At 36.7% G+C, this 25,096-nt stretch overlaps 1 protein-coding gene across 3 annotated transcripts in view; it reads left to right on the forward strand.

Moving 5' to 3' along the window:
• R3HCC1L (R3H domain and coiled-coil containing 1 like) overlaps positions 1-25,096 on the forward strand; it is an 85,703-nt gene that overhangs the window by 45,551 nt on the left and 15,056 nt on the right. For all 3 annotated transcript variants that reach the window (XM_054581326.1, XM_054581327.1, XM_054581328.1), the window contains 2 exons: positions 7,325-9,147; positions 24,585-24,760. In XM_054581326.1, the coding sequence (XP_054437301.1) occupies positions 7,339-9,147; positions 24,585-24,760 (1,985 nt within the window). In that variant the 5' untranslated portion in view covers positions 7,325-7,338. The remainder of the gene's footprint in view (positions 1-7,324; positions 9,148-24,584; positions 24,761-25,096) is intronic.

A 25,096-nucleotide genomic window follows, 5' to 3' on the forward strand; every position in this document is an offset into this window, starting at 1 on the left:
AAATACTACATTTATGGTAACAAATTTCAACAATACTGAGGTATATGTATAAAAAGTTAATTCTTAATTATTTTCCTTTATCTTTTACTCTCCCAGTTTTAACTACTGTTAAGAGTTTAGATAATAGCCTTTCTCCACTTAGGAATACACATTTATGAGAAATTCTTATGAAATGAGAAAATTAGTACTTTGAAAATACTTATTAGAGTGGACCTATTTAAAATGAAGACTAAAGTTTTGTAGTCATTAATGAAAAAAAGATTTGTTAGGGATGATTTTTCTAAAATGAAAGCATTTATTTTACCATATATTTAATAAAATTTATGTTGTAATTACAGCTGTGCTAATTCTTAGAATTAACAAAGAATGATGTACTTTCTTGGTATGATTATTCCTCTAAAATTGTGTGATAGTCTGATAGCGTCCTTCACTTTGTTTGATTTTCTTAGGGTTTATCATATAGATTAGACTAGTGCATCAGTTTTACCAAAACTATGAGAGCTTTAGCAATTTCTCAAGAGATTTTTCTTAATCCCTTGACATTTTCTTCCTTGATTCCTGTTCTGTTATCATCTTTGCTGGATTTTCCCTTCTTCTTCGTGCGCTGGGTTGATTCTGCCAGACCTTTATTCCCCAAGGATCTTGCCGTGAGATGGAGTACTTTTTTCAATATTATTTTCATAGATTTCATGAAATCCTGCACTTTCAAGTTTTGCATTTTCACTTTACAGTTGAGTTGCATTGTGTTTACTTTGTATTATTGGATTTTTAAAACATTAGACTATTATATATTGATGGGCAAAGGCAGGATACATAGTTGAAGTAAATGTTAGTGTCAAGAAGGAATGGATTCTCTATTTTAAGGGCTTTTGATTCCCTCTGCAAGCTTGTAACTTAAGGAACTTAAACAATAGCTAACTTGTACTGAGAGTTTTAGGGAGAATCAAGATGGTGGAAGAGTGAGTGGAAGTCACACTGACCTCCTCCTAGGACCAATCTGGAATTACAGCTAAATTGTGGAGAAATCACCTGGAACAAACAACTAAACAAAAGCAAGGAAGGAGCCTTATAACCTCGGACAGACAGAAGAAGCAGTTTTAGCACAACCTAACTGGTAAGGAGTGAGGTAGAGACTCAAGAAGGTGGGCGGTGCACCTACAGGCAGCAGCACCAGAAGGGTATTGAAATGGCCAGTTGGGTCCTCTGAGAAGAGCGGGGTCTAAACCATAAGTGGGGATCCCCAGTCTACAGCACCAGAGCCCAACAAATACACAGATAACAGCCAGCTGCCAAAAGCGGCAGGGTACTCTTTTCCAGAGACGCAAAGAGCCATTTAAAGGGCCAATGCATAAATTTTTATTTGCAGTCACTTACCCTGATCCCTGGCAAAGGCAGGGGTAGAGTAGGCTAGGGATGCCTGAGGAGAGACTGGGGAAGGAGGCTTTGGGAAGAGAACTGAGAAATTGGCCAGCAGGATCCCGGTGCTGACTCATCACCCATGTGGCAGCAGCCATCCTGCTCAGGCAGACCACTCCCCTGGGTGGCAACAGTGTGAGAGGACACAATAGCCCCGCCCGCAGGAGGGACTTGGCCCTGGCCCAGTAGTACTAAAGCCTGACTGCTGAGTATAGAGTGGCCGGCACAGATAGTAGATCCTGGCTAAAGGGGGTGCAAAGTGGTCTAGAGACACTTGAGGAGAGACTGGAGGTGGAGGCTTTGTGGAGAGAATGGAGAGAGTAGCTGGCAGGATCCCAGTGCTGGCTCCTCCCCTATACAGCAGCAGCTATTTGGCTCAGGCAGACTGTTCTCATGAGTGGCACAATAACCCTGCCCCTAGGAGAGAGACTGCCCCACCCTGTCTAAGCCAGCCTGCTGAGTGCAGAGTGACTAGATTAACAGCTGAAGGAGATAGCCACAAACAGTAGATTCCTGGAAGTCTCGAACAGACTGCCTAAGGTCAGACAGGGTCAACATCTGACATCATCAGAGGGAGATCCAGAAAGAAAAAACAGTGGTCTCCTACCATAGAAGTTCACACCACAAAATCAGGAAATCAAGACAGATCAATTTAAGAAGCAGCAGCAAAAAAGGAGAGTCTCACAAATAATGGGAGGACAAACACCCGCCAGTTGAAGGGAAAGGAGGAATCCCCACAAAGAGAACTAAAGGAAATATAATCAAGTAAACCGTCAGATACTGAGTTCCAAACAGTGGTTCTAAGGAAACTCAGTGAGCTCAGAGAGAATTACCAAAAACTACAGGGAAACTACGAGGAACTTAACTGCAAACTCTATCAGCATGAAAAAGGACATAGAAACTATCAATAAGAGACAAGAGGAAATGAAGAATACAATTTCTGAATTGAAGAACACAGTAGAAGGAATCAAAAGCAGGCTAGATGAAGCAGAGGATCGAATCAGGGAGCTGTAAGACAAGGTAGAAACAAGCTCCCAGAAAGAGCAAGAAAATGAAAAAAGACTCAAAGAGAAAAGAGGCATTTAGGGAAATGCAGGACAACCTGAAACATAATAATATCCATAGAATAGAGATACCAGAAGGAGGAGAAGAGGAGGAAGGGATAGAGAACCTGTTTGAAAAAGTAACAATGGAAAACTTCCCTAATTGGAGGAGAGAAAAAGCCGCACAAGTCCAGGAAGCACAGAGGGTCCCATTCAAGAGGAAGCCAATGAGGCCCACCCCAAGACACGTCATCTTTAAAATGGCAAATATCAAAGACAAACAGAGAATCCTAAAGGAAGCAAGAGAGAAAGAGGTAGGAACATGTAAGAGAGCCCCGGTATGGCTAGCAGCTGACTTCTCTACAGAAACACTAAAAACCAGAAGGAAGTGGTAAGAAATATTCCAAGTCATGAAAAACAAAGGCCTGCAACCAAGACTGCTCTACCCAGCAAGACTCTCAATTAAAATGGAAGGCAAAATAAGGAGTTTCCCAGGCAAAAGAAGGCTAAAAGAATACACCTCCACCAAACCAGCATTTCAAAATATGCTAAGGGGACTGCTTTAAGAAGATGAAGAAAAAGAGTCTATGAATACCCAGTTCCTTTGTCAGTCACCAATACTTGATATCAATATTTTTAAATATGTATTAATCTGATTGTGACAATGATGTGTTATTTTAATTGTTCCTTTATTATTTCTTGAAATTAAACCTGTTTTTGTATATTTCTTGCCTATTTCTATTTTTAGAAAGCTTTAAATGACTTTTTGGTATTCTTTATCCATTTATCGATTAAAGGTTTGTAGAAATTTTTCCTTAAAACAAACTACTAACCCTTTTTTAGATTTGTTGCAAATACTTTCCTATTCTATTACTTGTCCTTAAACTTTTTTTACATGAATATTACTGTGTAGTCTTAAATGTTTAATATAGTCATCTTGTCAATATTTTACTTTATAGCTTCTGGGTTTGAATATTTTACCTCGGTAAGAAAAATAGTATTTTGTGTTTTCTCCTAAAACTCCTTAGATTTTACATATTGATTTCTAACTCACGTGAATATTTTTTTGTATAATGGATGAAATAGGGCTCTGTATTTATTTTATTTCAAGTAATAGCGGTCCATGTACCTTATTTGTTGAATAAATCTTATTTTACCCACTGATTTGATATATCAATTTAATCATGTATTACATTGTTAGATATATATGTTTGATTCTAGAATGCTCATTTTATTTCATTGATCTACTTGATTATTTCTGTGCTGGTGTCATGTTTTAATTGCTGAGGCTTCATAAAGGATTTAAATTTTTTAATATTTATAATGGATTTTGTAGTTTAAAAAACGATTAAAATCAATCTGCACTTAAAAAAAAAGAAAGAAGGAACTCCTACCTTTTGCGACAACATGGATGGAACTGGAGAAATTATGTTAAGTTAAATAAGCCAGTTGGTGAAAGGCAAATACCATATGACCTCACCTATAAGTGGAATCTATTCAACAAAATAAACTAATGAAGAAAATAAACCACAGGCACAGAAACATGGAGCACACTGAAAGTGACCAGAGGGGATGGGGAAGGAGGACAGTGGGGGAAAGAAGGAACTAAATGAAGAACATGTATGAATGACCCATGGACATGGACAACAGAGTGGGAATTGACTGTGGGAGAAGGGGTTGGGATGGGATGGATAGAGGAGAGCAAAAGGGGAAAACCTGAGACAACTATAATAAAATAAACATGATTTAAAAATAAAAATTTTAAAAAAGAATTTTACCATTACTGGCAAATTTCTATACATGCATTATTTTATTTAATCTTTTTAATGTCCCTGTGACATAAATTTGTATAAGAATAAAACTATTTAAAAATATATAAAACCAAGTTGATTAGGGGCAGGGTAGGGGACAAATAAAACCTTAGTGAAATTTAAAAACTGAATGAATGGCTAGGATGAAATACAGAATAGACAAATATGAAGAGAAAACTGGTGATGTTCAAGATGAATCTGAAGATACTGCCCTGAATGACTAGAACTGGTAAAAGACTCAGCTGAAATAATCAAAATAGTGTTGCCCTAGTAGAAAAATAATGCTAAACACATAGTAGACACTTGGGAACACCAAATATTTTAAGAGACTGTCTTGAGAATCATCAGAGAGGAAAGAGAAATACATGGAAAAAGCAATGACAAGTGACAACAGATTTTTTAATAGTAACAATAGACATAAAAATTTATTAAAGGATGGGAGTATTAAAGGATGAAAACTAAGTACATGTGGAAGGGATTGTGAATTAGAAGCATTGTACAGTTGTCTAGGAAACAGATACAAATAATGATTAACTTTAGATATTTAGACACGTACTGATGTTAAAATGCTATCAAGTACTGTGAGCAACTCCTATATCAATAAATTTTAAAACTTAGATCAAAAGACAAATTTTCTAGAGCAGTTTGTGAACTAACTCAAGAAGAAAGGAACCTTCAGTAGACCCTTAACATTTTTTTTAAACATTTTCACCAGAATCACCATCCCCAGACAGTGCTACAGATGAGTTATACCAAACATTAAAAGAGAAATAAGCCCAGACTTATACATAAATTTTTAACTTACATAATGTGTCTTACAGTAACCTTGATAACCCAATCACATAATTCCCAATACTAGGAAGGAAAATGATAGACTGATTTTGCATGAATGTACACACAAAATCCTCAGTAAAGTATTGGCAAGCAATCCAGGTAGTTTTCCTGACATTGGGGATTCCATATTTTTCCATTGATTTCAAGTGCCACATTTGTTAAAAAATGAGTTCCCATATAAGTGTGGGTCCATTTTGAGCAGGGGAGGGTATGTTTATGTGCTTCACCTGTCATCTTGAATTGAAACTTGAATTGTTGAACCTTGCATTTAGGATGTTTGCATAGGCATTTTAATATATACATAAATATTCATGTACATTGAATATTGGTACATGTTCCCTTTCTCCCCCTGTCTAAAAATTAATTAAATAAATCTTTTTTAAAAATGTTGAACTTCAAAGGGCTGTGGGGACATAATTCTCTTTTAAATAACCTTCTCTCAATTTACCTCTATCCATTATCATTACTTTTTGTTGTGAGTACACCTATCAGTTCTGTTAAGTAGATAAAGTAGATAACATTTTACCATCTTATGTACAGAAGTTCATCTTAATGTATTTTGTCACATGTTTGTTAACTGAGATCAAGATACACTATGTCTGTGGCATCTCCTCCAGTGGAATACACATTAGTATTTGTCTTTGAAAAGTAGGTGTTTTTTAAAAATCCTAGCATGGCTTAATGTTAAAGTCTTACTCTTCCACAAATAAAAAAAAAAATAGAAAATCTTTGAAGATTGGTGGGCCAGTTAATTAAGACATCAGAAGAGAAAAGGGACAATAAGAAAACAGGACAGTTGATGGTCAGGGTCATGGTATAGCTGGACTGAAAAGAAAATAGCCTGTGTTACCCTGGCTGGGCAGCTTGATTGGTTGGAGCGTCGTCCCGTACATCAAAAGGTTGCGAGTTTGATTCCTGGTCAGGGCACACACCTAGGTTATGGGGTTGATCCCTGGATGGGACACATATGGGAGGCAATTGATGTTTCTTGCTTTCATCCATGTATCTCTCTCTCTCTCTCTTTCTCTCTCTCTTTCTCTCTCTCTCTCTCTCTCAAAACAATCAGTATATCGGAGGGTGAGGATTAAAAAAAAGAAAAAAAAGGCCTGTGCCATGAGAACAAGAGCTCCTTTACCTGAGGAAGTATGCGTATTCTGTGTCAGGTGAAATTTTGGGGATCAGGAGAAGAGCAGACAGGATTGTTGGCCTTTCTTTTCCTCTTATTGTCTCTTTGAAATGTATGTGGTGAATATTAACAACAGGTAATTTGGAGAGAGTATGGCTATTTTGTGTATGTGTGTGTGTATACCACCTCCTTACTCTTTTTGCTTTGGACAAACTAATACCTACTTCACTTTTTCTGAAGATTAAAAGAATAACTCAGTATGAATTGTGTAGCACATTTCCTTGTATTTTGTAGATAGTAGATAAAGGTTTATTTAACCTTTGTTAAATTTTCCCCCCTTTTAAATTCCATTGAGTAACTATGGTGGAACTTGTCAGGGAGTTTCTAGTGTGAGCTCTGTCATCGCATTCCTTGGCCTCTACCACTGTTCATCCTACCCAGACTTGTTTTATTGCTGCTGGAAGAAAGAAAAATTTATCGTAAGTCATGATTAAATAGTATTAGTAGAATAATGGCTTTCTCTCTCCTGCTACCTATTCCTTTCTAAAAATATTAGTTCAAAAGCAGTTCCTGATTAGTTGCCTTATTTTCTAGCCCACATTCAAGTTATTCCCATTCAAGTTACTCTGAAAATTATATTTATGTATATGTTTGTTGAGCAAATGTGTTCTTAGGGCCCTCCTTGAATATACTCTAATGAAAATTCAGAGCTCCTAGAATATGGAGATGATTATGTTTTTTGAGTACTTGACAGGTGAAAATCACTTTTAATAATCTGTTTTAATTCAGCCTAAGACAAGGTTACTTGTTTAAAAAGTAGACAGCATGTGGGAGGTAGAGATAAATGATTTGGGGACTATGAAGAAAGAGGATACATGGATAAATTTCATGCATGGGCTCATGAATTATTTTGGGATTTACTTTTATTAGTTGCTTATCTGATTGCATGAATTATTTCATGGCATATTTTCTTCTTCAACTTCAGGGTTTCTATAGGATGGATTAGTAGGCCCTCTACTTACTCTTTAAAAATCTCTTGGTTCAATACATTGTAATTAGTTTCTGGTAATTAAATCGGTCACTTTTTCTTGCAGATTGAGGTGGTACCATGCAGCAAGAAGCAGCAAGATGCAGAGTTCGAGCCAAAAGGCCTGACATGGCACTTTATGTACCTAAAGCTCGAAGGGGTGTAGTACTCCTCAAGACAGGGGATGAGGAAAAAAACTGTGGTCTACCTAACTCTACAGTGAAAGAAGAACAAAAAGAAGATCATCTCTCCGAAAAGGAAATCTTCAGAAACAAACCTAAGTCTCAAAGACTAAATATTTGTCCTGATAAAAAGGAGCACAATTGTAGAGAAGGAAAGAAATCTTTAACAAAATTAAGAAAAGACACATGCCTTCAAGGCAACAATAAAGATAGGGTTTGTACTAAGAGGGGAACCACAGAATCCAAAGAAATATTATCACAAGAACATCAGCAAGGAGTGTTAAATTCTGGGACTGTACCTAGTAAATCTTTACAAAGGCATTTTAAGCCAAAGAAGGTGGAATGTTTGGAGGTTGAAACCACAGATGTGACAAGACATGAGAGGTTGCTTCTTCCTCAGTCTTGTTCAGAAATTGGTGAGTCTTCAGTTCTAAACAAGCCACTCCAAAATGTGGAATTCTGGGATTTCAGTGGGCTTGAACTAAATGGGGAAACATTTGAAAACAGAGGTTTAGAAAGCAGAATTGAAACTGATGCCAAGGTTGTAGAGATACAGTCTCAATTTCCTGGAGTTCATAGTTCTGTTTTGAGACCTGAGAGTATGATCACACCATTAAAACTAAGCTGTGATTCTGGAATTGTGCAACAAGGCATGCAAACATCAGGTGGAATGTTAAAGCTCAGCAGTGGAGGCATCATCACTATTCCTGTTCCTGGAAGTCTAGATGGTGTCACTGATCAAACTTCTGTAGACTTCGAGGCTGACGATGTTGGTGATGCAGCCAACAGTACAGATTTCATCTTGGGTCAGAAGGGTATAGATTCCATTCCTGAGACAGTGGGTCACATCTCTGATAAAATGACTTTAGTCAATAAATTAGAGAGCACAAATGGCATTTTTGATCCAACAATGACTAGAGGCTGTGAGGAGAATGATTGCACTGATAATGAGTTACGTGTAAAGTATAAACCTTCTGAATCAGCTGCCCTTGCCCATGAAACAGATACAGGTAATGGGTTTAAGACTATAGGCAACATTACAAATAAGGCATGTATGATGGACATTACAGATACCATATCGGACCAAATAACTGTAGATAACCCTTGTGTCATTGCAGTTGGAATGGGTGATGAAGCTTATAGCAACACAAGTAATTTCTCAGATTATTTAGAAATGAGTTCAGATATAGCCTCTCTTCATGTAGCTAGAAGTGAGAATGGCACTGAAAGTTTCGGCAACCTGACTGCTTGCTCAGATATTTATGCTGAGAGTCTTTCATCTAGCTTCACCAAGTCAACAGGAAAGTTGATAGAGAATTCGTCAGATTGTGCTTCATCCTTGCCTATAAAGAAGATTGCTGGTAGTAACTGTAACACCTTTTTGGACTCTGAACTCAGTGTGTTAAATGGGATGAAAGTATTTTCAGATAGTGCCTTGGGCAGTGATCAAGATTGTACTGGTGATATAACAGAGGCCTTGCATGAACTGAAAACTGCTGAAGAGTTCAAAACAAAAGACGAAGATGACTCAGAGAACATAGAATTTAGTATATCCTTTCCTGATACAGAATCAGTTTCTGTAGAGACATCCATGGAACCAAAAGCTACTGAAACTTCTCACATGGAGGGAAGTGCTGCTACTGAGGAGAGCTGGGAGTCCATGTTTAATGATGATGGTGACTGCCTGGATCCACGCCTGCTACAAGAGGTATGTATAGTGGAAATTGCTTGATGCTTAGATTCATAGAACTTTGGATTTCAGAGGTAATTTTATAGACATTTGTGTACACTCACACATTCACTTTTTTACAGCCAATGTAAGGGTTCCTGCAATAAACTTACAGGATTATAGGTTGAGAAAAGAATATCTTGTAGATCTTTTAAAACTAAAATATACAGAATTGAGCGATATCTGTCACAGCCAAGTCCTGAGTGATCTTAGTGAACAGATTAAAGATGAATTTAGTTGAGTACTAGCTGTCTGTTTAGGAAGTACAGAGGTAAACTTCTTCAAAATGGCTTTTCTGTGTTGACAAGGTATGTTTTATACAAGCTTATTTGAGGGAAGGATAATAATTTTTTATTGTTTATATTTATTTTATTTTTCCAATCAATGTTCAGATATTTTTAGACCTAGTAGAGCAAAAGAAGTAGAGAAGGGAAGAGTAAAATAAATGAAGATGTGGTTGTTTTAAGTAGTTTATGCTGAGTTAAAAAATAAGTGATCATTGAGTCTATAGAAAATGTAAGTGAATAATGACATGCTGACTAGTTAGAGTTCATAAATACAAATTGTTAGATTTTTGAAGACCTTTTTCAAATTACTTAGTTCAGTCTTTTCATTTTCTTAATTTAGACATTCAACATTTAAATTCCTTACTGTAAATAAGAACCACTCCCCTATCATTCCTTATGGTGGGTTTACATAACCTTTGCCTAAAAGGGGGACAGAATTGATTTCCTTATAAAATCTCCAGTTTTATAAATGAGGAAATTAAAGCTTGGTGGTCATACCTTTAGGAAAGGCAGAATTAGGGTTACAGTCTAATTCTGTTTTAATCCAATGTTTATGTTCTTTCTACCAGACCACTTCCTTATCTCAAAAATAGAATTTTGTTTGAGTTATTCCAAAGAGCCTTTTAAATAAGTGATGAGTCTTTTGTTTCTGAGAGATAAATCAGAAGGATGGAAAAATGATTACATGCATGTGAAAGAGACACATGAGACTGAAGATATCAGCCCATTGGACAGAACTGACTTTCCAGTTCCAAGCAGTTCCTCCTCACTCTTAGGAGGTGTTTGCATGCAAACCTACCAGTACCAGCACTTATTATAATCACATCAGGAAACACTGTTCCAAACATTCAGAAAGAAACAGAGAGCAGAAAATTTCTACAAGTGGACATTCATGAACTTGAAAATGCATGAAAATTTTTACACACACACATACACACACACCCACCCACCCACCCACCCACAGTTTTTCATAGCTTTCATCAGATTCTCAAAGGGAATGGTTCCCATAGTATGGTTGCTAGACTAGCAGCATGAGCATCAGTTATATTAGAAATGCAAACTCTAGCCCAGCAGTGTGTATATTTATAAGTTTTCTGAGTGATCCTGATGCACATAAAACAATAATATGCTCAAAGGTAATACCCATACTTAAATATATCAGAAAGTGAGTGTGGTAACCGGAAATGGCTGTCAGCCCATAATTAGAAAAGTGTTACTCAGCAGAGATTTTAGACTCAAATTAGATTCAGAAATACCAATAACGGGAGAAGTTGAATGAATATAGAGAATTTATTAAGGATTCAAGCATTAAGAGAAGACTTTAATCTGAGACAGGAAGTGGTGTTCATAGGAGTTGGGAAAGGGACTGACTGCGTAAGGGGGTAGAAAGCACACGTACCGATAGTGAAAGAACAGTTTTCTACAAAAGGACAAGGGACAGACATCTTTTTACACATGGTAGCACTCTAAATATTCATTGAATGGATATAGGTGATAGGGCATAGTTAGAACTCTCCTTTTAGGATGCCCTCCAGGTGCTTTCAGAACATCATTGCTGCTAGAATTTGGATTCTGTGTGATAGCTTAGGAATATGGCTTTTGTATTGAGGGGGGCAGGGGTTCTGGCAAGTAACTATTCTTTCAAGTCTTAACACTGTTTAGAATAGGTGCAAAAGAATTGAGGAACCACTTAGTATTTTGAGGAGCATAGTACTATAGCCAAAGAGGACAGTAATGTGACCGAAAGCGGGGGATGACGGGAAATGGAATATGTAGTATTTAAAGCTGAATACAGCCAGTGCTTGGGTGTTGTGTTTGGATATCTTTGGAGGTTCTTGGTATAAATTGAGTCTATGTAGGGGGATAAGGATGGATGAAAGCAAGAAAGAAGGATATGGATTGAGAATGTTGAAGGGGATCCAGCTTCAAACTTTGGTCTCGTGGTCTTTGGGTTTTAGAAGCTATAATAATAATGTTACTTTAAAAATGTCACAAATCCAATCATTAATAGTCCCTTTGGTGACTATTAACACTTAATTTATATTACTCCAAACATACTTTATTAAAGGCTAAACCAGAGGGTCTGCCTACCTTGAAAACTTTCCAACCAAAGATTTTTGGATCTTTTCCCAGCTTGCCTGTTTCTTTTTTGACAATGGCTAGACATGTGGAGGTTTGTCTGATACTTCTGATAGGCAGAAAAGTATGCTGTAGAGCTGGGTGTGGCAGCCATTGGCATGTGAAGCAGTTTCCTGTTGTGTTTGAACCTCTAAAAGTAATGAGGGTAGAGAACATAGCTAGGTCATTATTGAAGTCCTAGAACTGCAACTCTATGAGTCTCTGTAGATCACACTTAATCTCCTAAAGCCATGGTATGGGATGCCGAGAGACTTAAAAGTAGGTAAGTGATGCAGAAAAGGATGTTGTCCTGACCTCTTTCAACCCTCTGAGATCTTGGTATAAGGAATCATTATTATTTAAATAAAACTTTGTAGCCCCAGTGCCTCTGCTGATCAGCAAACTTATTGGTAGGATACCAACAATATAACATTGATGTTGATAGACACTGGCATCTGGTCCCTTCACTGGCCATGTCTGGCCTTGATGTGAGTATGTAGATGGGAATAAATACTTAAATAAGAGTCTCTTTTTGGTACTGAATGTATACCATGTGTAACAATATATAACCATGAAAGAGAGAAAAGTAAAGACCACCACCCATGCTTTCTGCTGTGCTCTCCATTTTTAAGTAGGCAATCCAGAATTGAATGGAAATATTCATAATCCATTAAAAACAACCTATATAAAGTAGAAAGGGAGGAAAGTTCTTCATATCCCTCCCTTAGGGACCTTATTACTAGTTGATAACCCATCACTTTGCAGTTAAATAGCAAATATTGAGCACTCGGAGTTTGACAAACTGTAAATTATAAATAGATGTATGAGAAGGTATCCAGCCATGTAATATGAAAAATAGAGACATTTATTGAAGAAGACTCGAGAAACATTGTACATAGGACCATAAAGCCTCAGTCCCCTTCAAAATAGGCACCTTGAGGCCTCAAATCGCCTCAAGCTGCCCTGTCATATTTTCCTGAATCTCATTGGTGGTCTGAAATCTCTGCCCTTTCAAAGGTGATTTTAGTTTTTGGGAAAGCCAGAAGTCTAAAGGCACCAAATCTGGGCTGTATGAGGGCTCAGTCACCTGGGTGATTTGATGTTTTGCCAAAAAACTGCATAAGACTTCATGCATGAGTGGGCATGTTGTCATGATGAAGCTGCCAATCACCAATTGCCCATAATTGTGGCAATCATCTAAATAGTTTCTGCAAAGGAATGTTAAAGCTTAATGCAGAATTTGATGCAGATTCATTGCTCTACTTGCTCTGTCATTTTGAATGTGATGGCCACACAGTACACATGCTCATTCAGTGGTGTCTACCGCCTCCACTGACTAGTACAGTGAAGTAGTCATTGTTCATGAATGTGCATTCCAGTCCACTTGCCTTGGCTGCCAGGTTACATCAGCATCTTATGCAAACCATTCACATTACATTAACAATGGTTGGACTTTTTTGAGACATACCTTATATGTCGTCGTTATCACTACTATGTTAAAGGCAATATGCTACATGCCAGCTTTTTTCTCTACTCTAAAATTGTTTATATTTTATTTGGAGAGACAGGGTATAACCATATGACTAGATATTTGCGTAAAAATCTGAAGAATAATTAATATAAAACAACCATATAAGAGATGCCCTAACACTGAATGTGATTGTCTATGAGTGATCTAGACGGTGGCTTCCAAAGAGGATTTAATCTCTGAGGGCTAACTGGTTAATACTGTTTCATGTTGGTGAGGCCATAGAACTAAATAAGAGATTATAATTCCCCACTTCCATTAGATTATTCTGTGTTTTTAATTTCTGTTTTCTATTCTATTTGTATTTATAATAAATATACTCTTTTTGAGCAATTTTTAGGTTTACAGAAGATAATTGAGTGAAAAGTATAGAGACTTCCCATATACTCTCTCATTCTTCAAATGCTATTTTAATTTGTTTTCACAGTATCTTTTGTTAATAGTTCCAGCTCATGTTAACAGACTTATATTTGATATTTTTTTAAAATGTCTGAACTAATATGTTATTGACTGCCTAAGTGGGGATTTATAGACTTACCTCCCAGATGCTATATATTCTAATGTAGTCACTTGGGACATCCAGAGAAGAATTTGATTGTTTATTGTTCATTTCATCAGTGGATAATGACAAGATCTCTGGTTCACACAGAAAGAGGGAACATCAACTAGAGTCCATTGTACATAGTTTGTGCGGGGTTTTTTAAACCTAGTAACTCCTAAAATTAAAAACCTTCTGAGTTTTGTTAGATTTGTTGCATAATATTTTTTCCCTCTGAATTTATATTCAAACCAGCAGCATTTTAATTTCTGATCCCTTTTCTCAAAACTAAAGAAAGGTATAAACCTTTCTGGGCCTACACTGTCAATAAAAGGAGGGATTCTTGTCTGAAACATCAGAGATTCCTGATGTATTTACTCTGTCCCTGGCAGTATTTTAGTGAAACCCAAGAGATGTGGTATGTGGGGTATGGCTGGCGCAGGTGGAATGGATCAGTGATATAACTCATAATGTTCATTCATTTAATTCATTCACTGTTTAGTGACAGTAGTAAGGAGGAGAAATGGTAGGGTTGGCGAAGAGAACCAGAGTGTATATATCCTACCTTCACCAGGAGAAAAATAGACAACAACTATATCCAAAAGTTAGAAATTTATTTGTGTTAAAATGCCTAGTTAAAGATAGAAACATATCTTTTGGGAGAATTAGATCTCACCCATACTTTGATTTGAATTCATTTAATCATTTGTATCAGAAATTGTAGGGATGCTGGATTACTTCTGGGCATGCTGGGCTTTGGGATGGAGTGCTAAGAAGGAAAGATTGACTCAGCTATAGGCCTGACTGCTGAAGTAGGTAGCCAGCAGTATAAATATATTTAAATTTAGACTTTTTTGTTGTGATGAATTTGGGGTTAGATTGTGGGGAGGTATAAGTTTGCAGTAAGACCTAGATTTGGGACAGGACATTTGTGTTCATCAGCAACCTTATACAGAAAGTATTTTGTGTGGATTGACCAAAGGCTGCGCTTATTAAGGAAAAGCCACAGGGATTACCCAGGCATACTAGATAACTCTGCTTAAAGCACCAAGACTATATTTCTGATCCCTTCAGACGATGGGTCATACTATTATATTGCCTGCCTGGAACAAGAGTGACTCATTTCTTAAACCACGTGAGCCTGAGCCTCCAGTTTGAAGGTTAGAAGTACTTATCTATTCCCTATTGCTGAGAGGGACAGGTAGTCAAGGACTAATAATATATAAAATAATAAATAAGGAATAATTTTGGTGTGGGAGAACAAGCCTGGGTGTGATGCAGAATTTTAAATATCTAAAGGGAGCATTGGAAAAGGGGAGTAAGGGACTAGAGAAATCAAGCAAGAAGTGGAATGACAATGCTAAATTTGCAATTTTTCTTAGGTCCAATGAATAGCCATTGTCACTGACTATCATAGCAATACTAGAGTTAAGTCATCAAGGTTAGTTTGGGAAGCTTCAAACCTCTAGCATCCCCATTTGACTTAGTTTTATTATTTCAGGCTAGTCTAGTCTTACCTTTCTACTTCATCAATAGTGTTTCTCCATCTTGTCTTTCCAGTGATGTTGGGAAGACAAGTAAATACAGATATGTTTCCCTGTCTTTCCAGTCTTTCTCTTGACTATAAATTTAATCTACTACAATGTTTTCACTATTCAGTGGATCTATATACATCTTTCAAGAATGCAGCATCAGTCTGCCATGTTAACCTTTCTGTCCTGTCTGAATATGAGCCAGGTCTGTGTCAATTCAGGATATTCACTTAGTCCCTGTCCATTCATGTGTCATTACATTACCATTTATGGGAGAGAACTAGGCCTTTCAAATTTATCCTCTGGGATTGGGGTCAGTAAATGATCATCTGAACCAATTGCAGGGGCACTTTACATGCCTCTTTGTTGTAGCTTGCTTTCTTCATTTCCTTTCGCCTGTCTCCTTTTCTGCTTGTTTGTTCACTTTGCCCCTTTCTTCTCTTTTAACTATGCCTTAATCTAAAGTTATGACTATGGCTTTCTCACACTGATGATTATCAGTATTGAGATGTTGCTGATAGCTATTCTGGAGAAATGATTAGATGGCACCTCGCATGGCATTCTCCCCATTCATTTTTATAAATGTTTTGAAGCCAGAGTTTGGTTATCTGAATTTGATTATATCTAAGGTATTATCGTTCTATTGTTGAAAAGGACTTAAGCCCAAAGGAGCATAGAAGAGGGCTGGAAGCTATAACTTATGCTACATATTAAACATAGTAGTAGTATTTTTTTTAGGGAACAGTTTTCAGATGTTTTTGAAATTGGGACATGAGAAATTTTAAAAGGCTTTTTATTTTTTAAATAAATAGTTTTACTTCTCTACCTGCCGAAGATGGGAGGTTAGTTGATAAAGCATTCTAACATTCTTACTTTTACTTCATTCACGTTACCATAGACCAATATGAAAAATCATTGGCTGTTATTCTCAATTTTCTGTAGTATTGGAGTACTTTGGATAGAATAAAATTCAGGTCATCAAAAACCTTATTTTTTGTTTATAGCTTAAGCCTGTTCTCCAACCAAATCTTTTAATTTACCAAAGTTTATAGTAAATAATAAAATTTAAAATTGCTTTTCATTAGTAGAAAGTGAGTTAATTAGCAGTTAAGGAGCCACAAGATAACTGGGGAAGAGAAAAAAGTAAAACCAAAAGGCTTGAATAACCTAATCTTCGTAATTGAGAATGGACTATATGGGTTAATTCTATAAATAATTATGTATAGTAGACATTATACTTGTTGGACTTCCATTCAATTTGATTTCTAATGGTTCTGAGTGATGGTCATTCTATATTTTAGTTGTAATTTTGATGTGGTTGTGTGAAGAGGCAAGCCATGTCTACCTACACTGTGATCTTGACTGGAAGTATAATTTCTTAATTAAGTTTTTCTATATGATTTATATAACCAGAAGAATTAAAGTTTGTTGGTAAAGGGAAAGAAAAATGTGTCAATTTCTTTCAAATTTCCAAATGCCTTCCAGAATTATTCTTAAAATATGTTACAAAAATCAAATCCCTATTGATGAGAGGTTTATGTAGATTCAGTCTTGTTAAGCATACATTTGGACAAAGTAATTAACCTGAGGAATGTGCCTTTTTTTTTTTCCACAGATATTTACTGAGTGCTTAGTTTGTGCAAGATAATATGTGTAGTGGGGGAATGCTGGGATAGGTATGACATATCTCTCATAGTCGAATTATAGAATTAGAATGTTGGTTAGGAGACTGAAACCCAGCCTACCTTTCTAGACTGACTCCCTGAATTAGTTTGCTAAGGCTGCCAGAACAAAGTGCTTTCCCAGGCTGGTTTTCTCACAATTTGGGAAGCTAGAATTCCAAGGTAAAAGTGTCAGCAAGGTTGATTTCTTCTGAGACCTTTCTTCTTGGTTTGTAGATGGCTGTGTCTTCTTTGTGTCTGCTCATGGTCTTCCCGTTGTCTCTGTCAAATTTCCTCTTGTAAAGATACCAGTCAGATTAAGGCTTATCCTGATGCCGCTATTTTAACTTTATTATCTCTCTAAAAACCTTATCTCCAAATACAGTCACATTCTAAAGTAGTGGTGGTTAGAACTTGAACATGAATTTTGGGAGGGCAGAGTTAGGCCCATAATACTCCCCTAAGTCCTCACATTATTTGATGTAACCACACTGAACTGTTCTGTGACTACCACACTCCTTGCATGTCTTTGCATGCTTTGTTCCTCCTACCTGTGGTACCTTTCTTTGCATTTTCTATGTATTATTTTTCTATTTGGACAGTGAAGAAGAGTAAGCAAAATTTGTTCTCCTCTATCCACTGGTAACATTTCCTTTATTTTTAGAATTTTATTACATATTAAAGTTCTTTGTTTAAGTTTTTTTCTGACATATGTTCAACATACACTAAATGTTTGTTGAGTGGGTGGTCAGGTGGTCACAATAAGGTTAGAGGAAGAGACAGGTCTAGCTATTTGTGTAATGAGCACATAAAAGTAGTACAGATGTGATAAATGTTATAACTGTATAGAGGAAGAGTAAGATTATACATGCTTGAGGGTATTTAGGAGGAGAATTCATAGTAGAGGTGGTATTTTAGTGTATCCTTGGAGAATGATGTGAAATTTTGAGATGTGCAGACTGACAGGTGTCAGCACTTGGAAAATAATGAGACCAAAGCAATAGGAAGGAAGAAACAAAATGTGTTTAGCCATAGTGAGTATTATTCTTTGGTGGAAATGTAGTATGTTAAAGGAATAACAGGTAAAACAGGAAGGTAGTATATTAGTTTACTATAGCTGCTGCAATAAATTACCAAAACTTGTGTCTTAAAACAACACATATTTATTATTTGAATTTCTGAAGATTATTTGAACTTCCAAAATGGGTCTCACTGGACTAACATTAAGTTGTTGGCAGGCTTCTGTTCCGTTCTTGAGGCTCTAGGGAAGACTCTATTTTCTTGCCTTTTTCATCTTCTAGAGGCTGCCCGCATTCCTGGGCTCATGGCCCCTCTTCCATCTTCAAAGCCAGCAGTGGCCAGTCTTTCTCACATCATATCATTCTGACACTGACTAATGCCTTTGAGCTTTTCTGCTTTTAAGGACCCTTGTGATTACACTGGGCATACCCAGATAATTCAGGATAATCTCCCCATTTTAAAGTCTGATAATTAGTAATCTTAATTCCATCTTCTACCTTAATTCTTTACCATGTAACATATTCACAGGTTAAGGGAATTAGGATATGAACATCTTTGAGAGCCCGTTATTCTGCCTACCATAGGTAGGTTGGGGCTAAATTATAGGAGTTTAAAATATCGCCATTGGGGACTTCCAACCAAGATGGAGGTGTAGGTAGATACACTTTGCTTCCTCACACAACCAGAAGGACAAAAACAAATTTAAAGACAAAAAACAATGAGAACAGCCAGAAAATAGAACTGTATGGAAGTCCTACAAACAAGGAGCTAAAGAAGAAACATTCATCCAGACAGATAGGAGGGGCGGAGATGGGCAGCAGGGGCAGAGAGGACCGGGTGAGGCAGCAGCTGGCGGACCAGGTGGTCCCACATTTGTGTACAGATGAAACGTGAGGAACAGCTGGGCACTGAGACAGACTGCGCAATCCAGGGTTCCAGCCCAGGAAAAGAAAGCCTCAAAACCTCTGACGGTAAAAACCTGTGGTTGTTGTGACAGCAGGAGAAACTCTACCTCGCAGGAAAGTCCTTTGGAGAGATCCATGGGGTCCTAGAATGTACACAAACCCACCCACCTGAGAATCAGCAATAGAAGGGCCCAATTTGCTTATGGATAGCAGGGGAGGGATTGAAAACCAGATGAGAGCTGTGCAAGCAGCATTGTTCCCTCTTGGACCCCTCCCCCACATACAGCGCCATGACGCAGAGACCTAGGTTACCCTGCCCTGGTGAATACCTAAGGCTCCGCCCCTTCCAATGTAACAGGCACGCTGAGACAAAGACATGTGGCCCAAATGAAAGAACAGGTCAAAGCTCTAGAAATAGAACTAAGGGATGAACATGTAGCCAACCTATCAGATGCACAGTTCAAAACACAGGTAATCTGGATGCTCACTGAATTGGTTGAGTATAGTTGTAAAATGGAGGGAAAAGTGAAGGCTATATAAAATGAAATGAAAAATATACAAGGGACTGACAGTGGAGGAAAGGAAACCGTGACTCAAATCAACAATTTGGAGCAGAAGGAAGAAATAAACATTTAGCTAGAACAGAATGAAGAAACAAGAATTCAGAAAAGTGAGGAGAGAATTAGGAACCTCTGGGATAGTTTTAAATGTTCCAACATCCGAATCATAGGGGTGCCAGAAGAAGAGGAAGAGCAAGAAATTGAAAACTTACTTGAAAAAAATAATGAAGGAAAAAATCCCCAATCTGGCCAAGGAAATAGACTTCCAGGAGATCCAGGAAGCTCAGAGAGTGCCAAAGAAGTTAGACCCAAGGAAGCACCCATCAAGGCACATAATTACATTACCCAAGATTAAAGATAAGGAGAGAATCTTAAAAGCAGCAAGAGAAAAGTGGACGGTTACCTACAAAGGAGTTCCCATAAGACCATCAGCCGATCTCTCAAAAGAAACCGTGCTGGCAAGAAGTATTCGAAGTCATGAAACACAAGGACCTACACTCAAGAGTACTATCATTTAGAATGGACGGGCAGATGAAGTGTTCCCCAGATAAGGTAAAGTTAAAGGAGTTCATCACCACCAAGCCCTTATTATATGGAATATTAAAGGGACTTATCTAAGAAAAAGAAGATCAAAAACTATGAACAATAAAGTGACAAACTCACAACTATCAACAACTGAACCTAAAAAAAACAAAAAATAAAAGCAAACAACTAGAACAGGAACAGAAGCACAGAAATGGAGATCAGAGGGGACGGGGAGAGGGAAGAATTGGGGCAAAGGTGCAGGGTATAAGCGGCATAAGTAGTAGGTACAAATAGACGGGGAGATTAAGGATAGTATAGGAAATGGAGAAGCCAAAGAACTTGAATGTACGACCCATGGACATGAACTAAGGGGGAGGGGATGCTGGGAGGAAGGGCACTGAAGGGGGAAAAAAATAAAAATAAAAAATAAAATATAACCATTGAAGATTTTTGATGAAAGGATGACATGATCAAAGCATTGTTTTGCGAGTTTACTCTATAATCTTTTTGCTATTTAGAATAAAGAACTGGGAAGAAATTAGCAACCTGGAGTGGTCTTTCCAGTTTTGCCATTGATCCTCCCTCACTTAGTTCTTCCTTCCCTGTTCCTCCTTTGTTCGTTCGTTCCTTCCTCATAGAATAGTTTACATTCATAAATGTTTAATCAGAGAGAATTAGTTGCTCTAACATTGATATAGACACTATTTTGGATTCTGTTCACTGACCATTTCATTGTGCTACGGAAGGAATACTAGCAGTCAGGAGACCTGTGTTCACACTTTGTCAAGTGAATTGATTTGTAACTTTAGGGTAAATTCTTTTGCCTCTCTGTGATGCAATTTTCCATCTTTGTAATTGGGATAATGATAGCTTATTAGACATGCATATCTGACAGACACATGAAGATACCTGTATTTTAGAATAATGTAACATTTATTTTTTTTTGTCTGAGGAGAATAACTGACTAGTGATTTCAGAACTTTTTGTTTTTCCTTTTGTATCTCGAAAAACCAAGGATCAAACAAAAAGCAATAAAAAAATTAAAAGCTCAATGATCCATGCATTGTCAACTGTATACTGTCTCCAGCCTTTTACCTGTCTACAAATAGGAATCAGGACAATTATATCATAGCAAATCGGGTAATGTGTTACAACCTGTTTTTAAGACCAGACTACTAGGCTATAAGAATCCTAAAACCCTCACTTTGTGGAAGATAATTTTGTGGAGTGTTTTTGTTTATGTGTATGAAGGAATACACAGATTTGATCTGTGCTTTATAAATGGCAAGGTAGACCACTGGTAAAAATCCTAAAATGTTTGTGATTCATAGCTTAAAATTCTTTGCTCTGAGTTGTCTGCAAACTTCCCTTTGGTCTATAATACATAGATAAGAGTGAACCAAATTTTAAACCTCTTCCCTCTATTATTGCTCTATCAAACATTTCTTAGCCATAAAAAAGAAAAAAATATATATGTGGGTCTTGCAATACGAAGGTTTCACATTAATGGTATAGCAAGTGTTGCTTCCATTCACGTGACATAATAAATATTCCAGCTATGTACAATAGAAATAAGCAAGCTACAAATAAATGTGAGCCCTATGTATAATTTAAAATTTTCTAGTATCCATATTTTAAGAAGTAAGAAGAAACAGATGAAATTAATATATTTTAATCCAATTTATCAAATAACATTTCAAATGTAGTCATATAAATTTTTGAGGTGTATTGTTAAAAATCTGTATTAAGCCCTTGAATCCAGTGCATATTTTATACATTAAAAAAACACATCTCAATTCAGGCGAGCCACATTTCAAGTACTCGTGCTAGACAGTACAGGTCTTCTGCAAAGTTATCTACATAATTAATCAGTGCATCAAGTCTTAGAGTCTTTCCTTAAAGGCTATATATTGCCATGACCCCTCCCCCCATAACACACACATATAACCTTGCCCTGGTTCTCCCTTCCAGCTTCATACCAAATTTGTCTCTCTCAGACTTCCCCCTTCTGTGCCACACATTCCTCTCCTTTACTCTGTCAAGGCTCCCTTGCATGTCTTACTGTGATTTTCAGGAGAGAAAACACCATTAACAGTATGGTCTCCTACCTACTACCATATCTCCACAAAAAAATGTTTTACCAGTAGAAAAGTAAGCTGACCCCAGCAATATCCTAAGCTTGGGAAAATGAAACTTTGTTATCTTAGGAAAAGATAGGAAGCACTGAAAACAGTGGAGTGTCAGTGTTAAACTGGCGGGAGTCTGTAGCTTGTAGGCTTTGTATCTATTGTTCCATGAAATAAAGAATAAGAATTGTGTGTTTTGTTAATACTAACACTTTGGTTTTCATTAGTCCTAGAAGCCAAAATGCTTACTAGTTAGCTTAGAAATGGGATATAATTATACAAATTCAATTTTGCTTACTAGGTTAGAGCAAAAGACCTTACCAGATTTTTTTTGCCAGATCATCCTGTCTCTCTTTTCCTTTATATTTATAATCAGTTCTTAGGATTTATATTTCCAAGATATTTTTTATAGTCTTGCATTGTTTACCTCTCACAATGCATTATTTAGCCCCAATTTTTAAATGCATGAACATGCAGTGCTTCCTTTGTTTGTTTGTTTTTCTTTGCAAAGTAGCTCTGAAAGTCAATGAAAGGAATCCAAAAATGAGATGAAGGAAACAATTTCATTTACAGTAACATAAAAAATAGTTAGGATTAAATTTAACAAAAGACATAAAACTTGTACTCTGAAAATTGCAAAACATTGAAAGAAATTAAAGGAGACCTAAGTAAATGGAAAGACATCCCATCTCTTTAATAAAATTAAGATAGTTCTCAAATTGATTTACGTATTCAACACAATCCCAGCTGCTTTCTTTCTTTCTTTTTTTTTTTTTGGAGAAATTGACAAGCTAAATCCTCAAATTCATATGGAATGCAAGGGACCCAGGATAACCAAAGTGATTTTTGAAAAAGAAGTACAGAGTAGGAAGACTCAAACTTCCTCATTTCAAACCTATTATAATAAAACTACAGTCATCAAGATAGTATGGCACTGGCAACAGGATGGACTTGCAAGTGATTAAAGACATCCCTTGTTTTGGGGGCCCCTGAGTCATTCTAAACCAATAATACCAGCACACTCTAGGCTTTTAAGAATTTGTTACACGTTTAGCTGGTAATCTTCTTGCCTGCTTATGTGGTGGCCACTTCTTGCCATGATCTGCCAAAGGCTAACAGTTTATAGATCCCGTTTCTCTTTGGAGGGACTTATCCTGTACATTTTAGTTTTCTTGGTTGTCTTGGATACTTAGCTATCTGTCTAGTGAACTCAAGAAACATTATGATTTTAAATATCAGCTGGTCTTTTTGTTATGGTGAGAGGGATATTCTCTTTCTTTCTGCATCCTAAGAATGGAAATAGTTTGACCTGTAATAGATTCAGCACTCAGTTAAATTTTGTTTAAAGTAGATTGAATTCATTGAATACTTAGGTGCAAAGTAGTATGCTAAGCACTTACTACATGATTTCATTTAATCCACATACCTGTCTATGAGGTATAAGTATTATTATTATTCTTTTTTAGATGTAAAACTGAAGAAAAAGAGCTAGAGGCTCCACAATAAATAAACCTTTTTGTTGATTTCACTTAAATCACCTTTCCCCTTCCCTCCCTCCTTAATAAAATTCCTAAATCTATTTTTTACTTCTCCAAGGAAAGGAGATATATCTTTGGTATTGCAAGTTCACATTTCCCCATTTGATGGGAAAGGAAGGAGGCACAATATAAAAGAGGGAAGGCTTGAAGGGATCTAGTTGGGCTTTTGATTAACAGAAGATACTCAGATCTGAAGGCTTTGGTGGGTCAGTACTAACATCTAGGTTTTGTAATGGGTGAATGACAAAGTGGCTATCGTGGCTTTGTTGCCACTGCAGTTTTCCCTTTCCCTTCTGCTTCCAGTGTAAAATAGTTAATAGCCTTCAGTTTTTTTCATAGCATAGTAGAATTTTAAGGGGCAATTTTGTTTGTTTAGAAAGAAAATAACCAAATTTCATAGATACATATGCTTGGGAACCCTCCATACAAGAGAGAATCAGAGACCCCACATGCACGAGAGGTTCCTAGAATTTTAACTATTTTTTATTACTGTTAATTCCTTTACTAACCTGCTATGTGGGAATTACTTTAGGTAGCTCTCATGCTAGAGACCTTAAATATAATTATTTGTACCACTTAAATTTGCCTTAACAAATTCCATTGTAAGCTACGTTCAATAAAAGGTGAACTAACAAAAAGTGTTTTCATTTTTTAAAATTTGTTTTGTTTTTGTTTACTTCCAAAAAAGAAACTGTGAGATGGGTCTGATCAATAAGCTCAAATGAAACATGTTATTAATTCATCTCTTCAGCTATTTTCTGAAATTTCATTTTCTAAGATGTAACTCACCACATTAATCATTCTGCATTTTGTCACACAGTAGTTGATAGATGCAAGTTAAGTTTCATGCATTGCCTGTCTTTGCTAGAAATTTAGTACCTTTTCAAATATCCCATGTGTATAATGTAAACTGGGTGATAGAACTCTGGTCATTATACTTATGAACAGCATTAATACAGAGACAATGTTAAAGGTTAAGGAATAGGAACATGGAGACAAGGAGGATTGTTTAAATATGGGAGGATATTTTATAATGCTCTGGCTTGATGTGACAGTCACTAATACGCTTTCTCCTTAGTTATCAGGGAATATGAAGACTAGGAAAAGTATCCAGGAACCTAGATTTGATTATTACAACAGTGAAATTCCTGATATTGACCTCAGTGATTGTGAATTTCCACATGTCATTGAAATTTATGACTTTCCCCAAGAATTTCGTACTGAAGACCTCCTACGGGTTTTCTGCAGTTATCAGTAAGTATTTGCAAATGGTTGGGAATGTTAGGGAAGATGGATGAAGTTTTCTTTAAAATGGCTTCTGAAAATCATCTCTTTTGTTTTCATATTCCCTGGTAACTTTAGCATCAAATTTGTTTATTGTCTTTTCCAAGTCTATTAGAAATACTCCGTATCAAACCACTCTTCTTCAGAGTTCCTTAGAAATGCCAAATATTCTTTCTAGACCCATTTTAGCATTTAGGAAGAACAATATTAATGATGACTTCTAAAGCTGTCTTCATGGTGCATTTAGTTCATTTATATTTATTATAAATTATTGATATACAGTTGACCCTTGAACAAGATAGGGAA

The sequence above is a fragment of the Pteronotus mesoamericanus genome, unplaced genomic scaffold (assembly GCF_021234165.1).
Source record: "Pteronotus mesoamericanus isolate MK-2021 breed Mesoamerican mustached bat unplaced genomic scaffold, CSHL_Meso_final contig_657, whole genome shotgun sequence".
Taxonomy (NCBI): domain Eukaryota; kingdom Metazoa; phylum Chordata; class Mammalia; order Chiroptera; family Mormoopidae; genus Pteronotus; species Pteronotus mesoamericanus.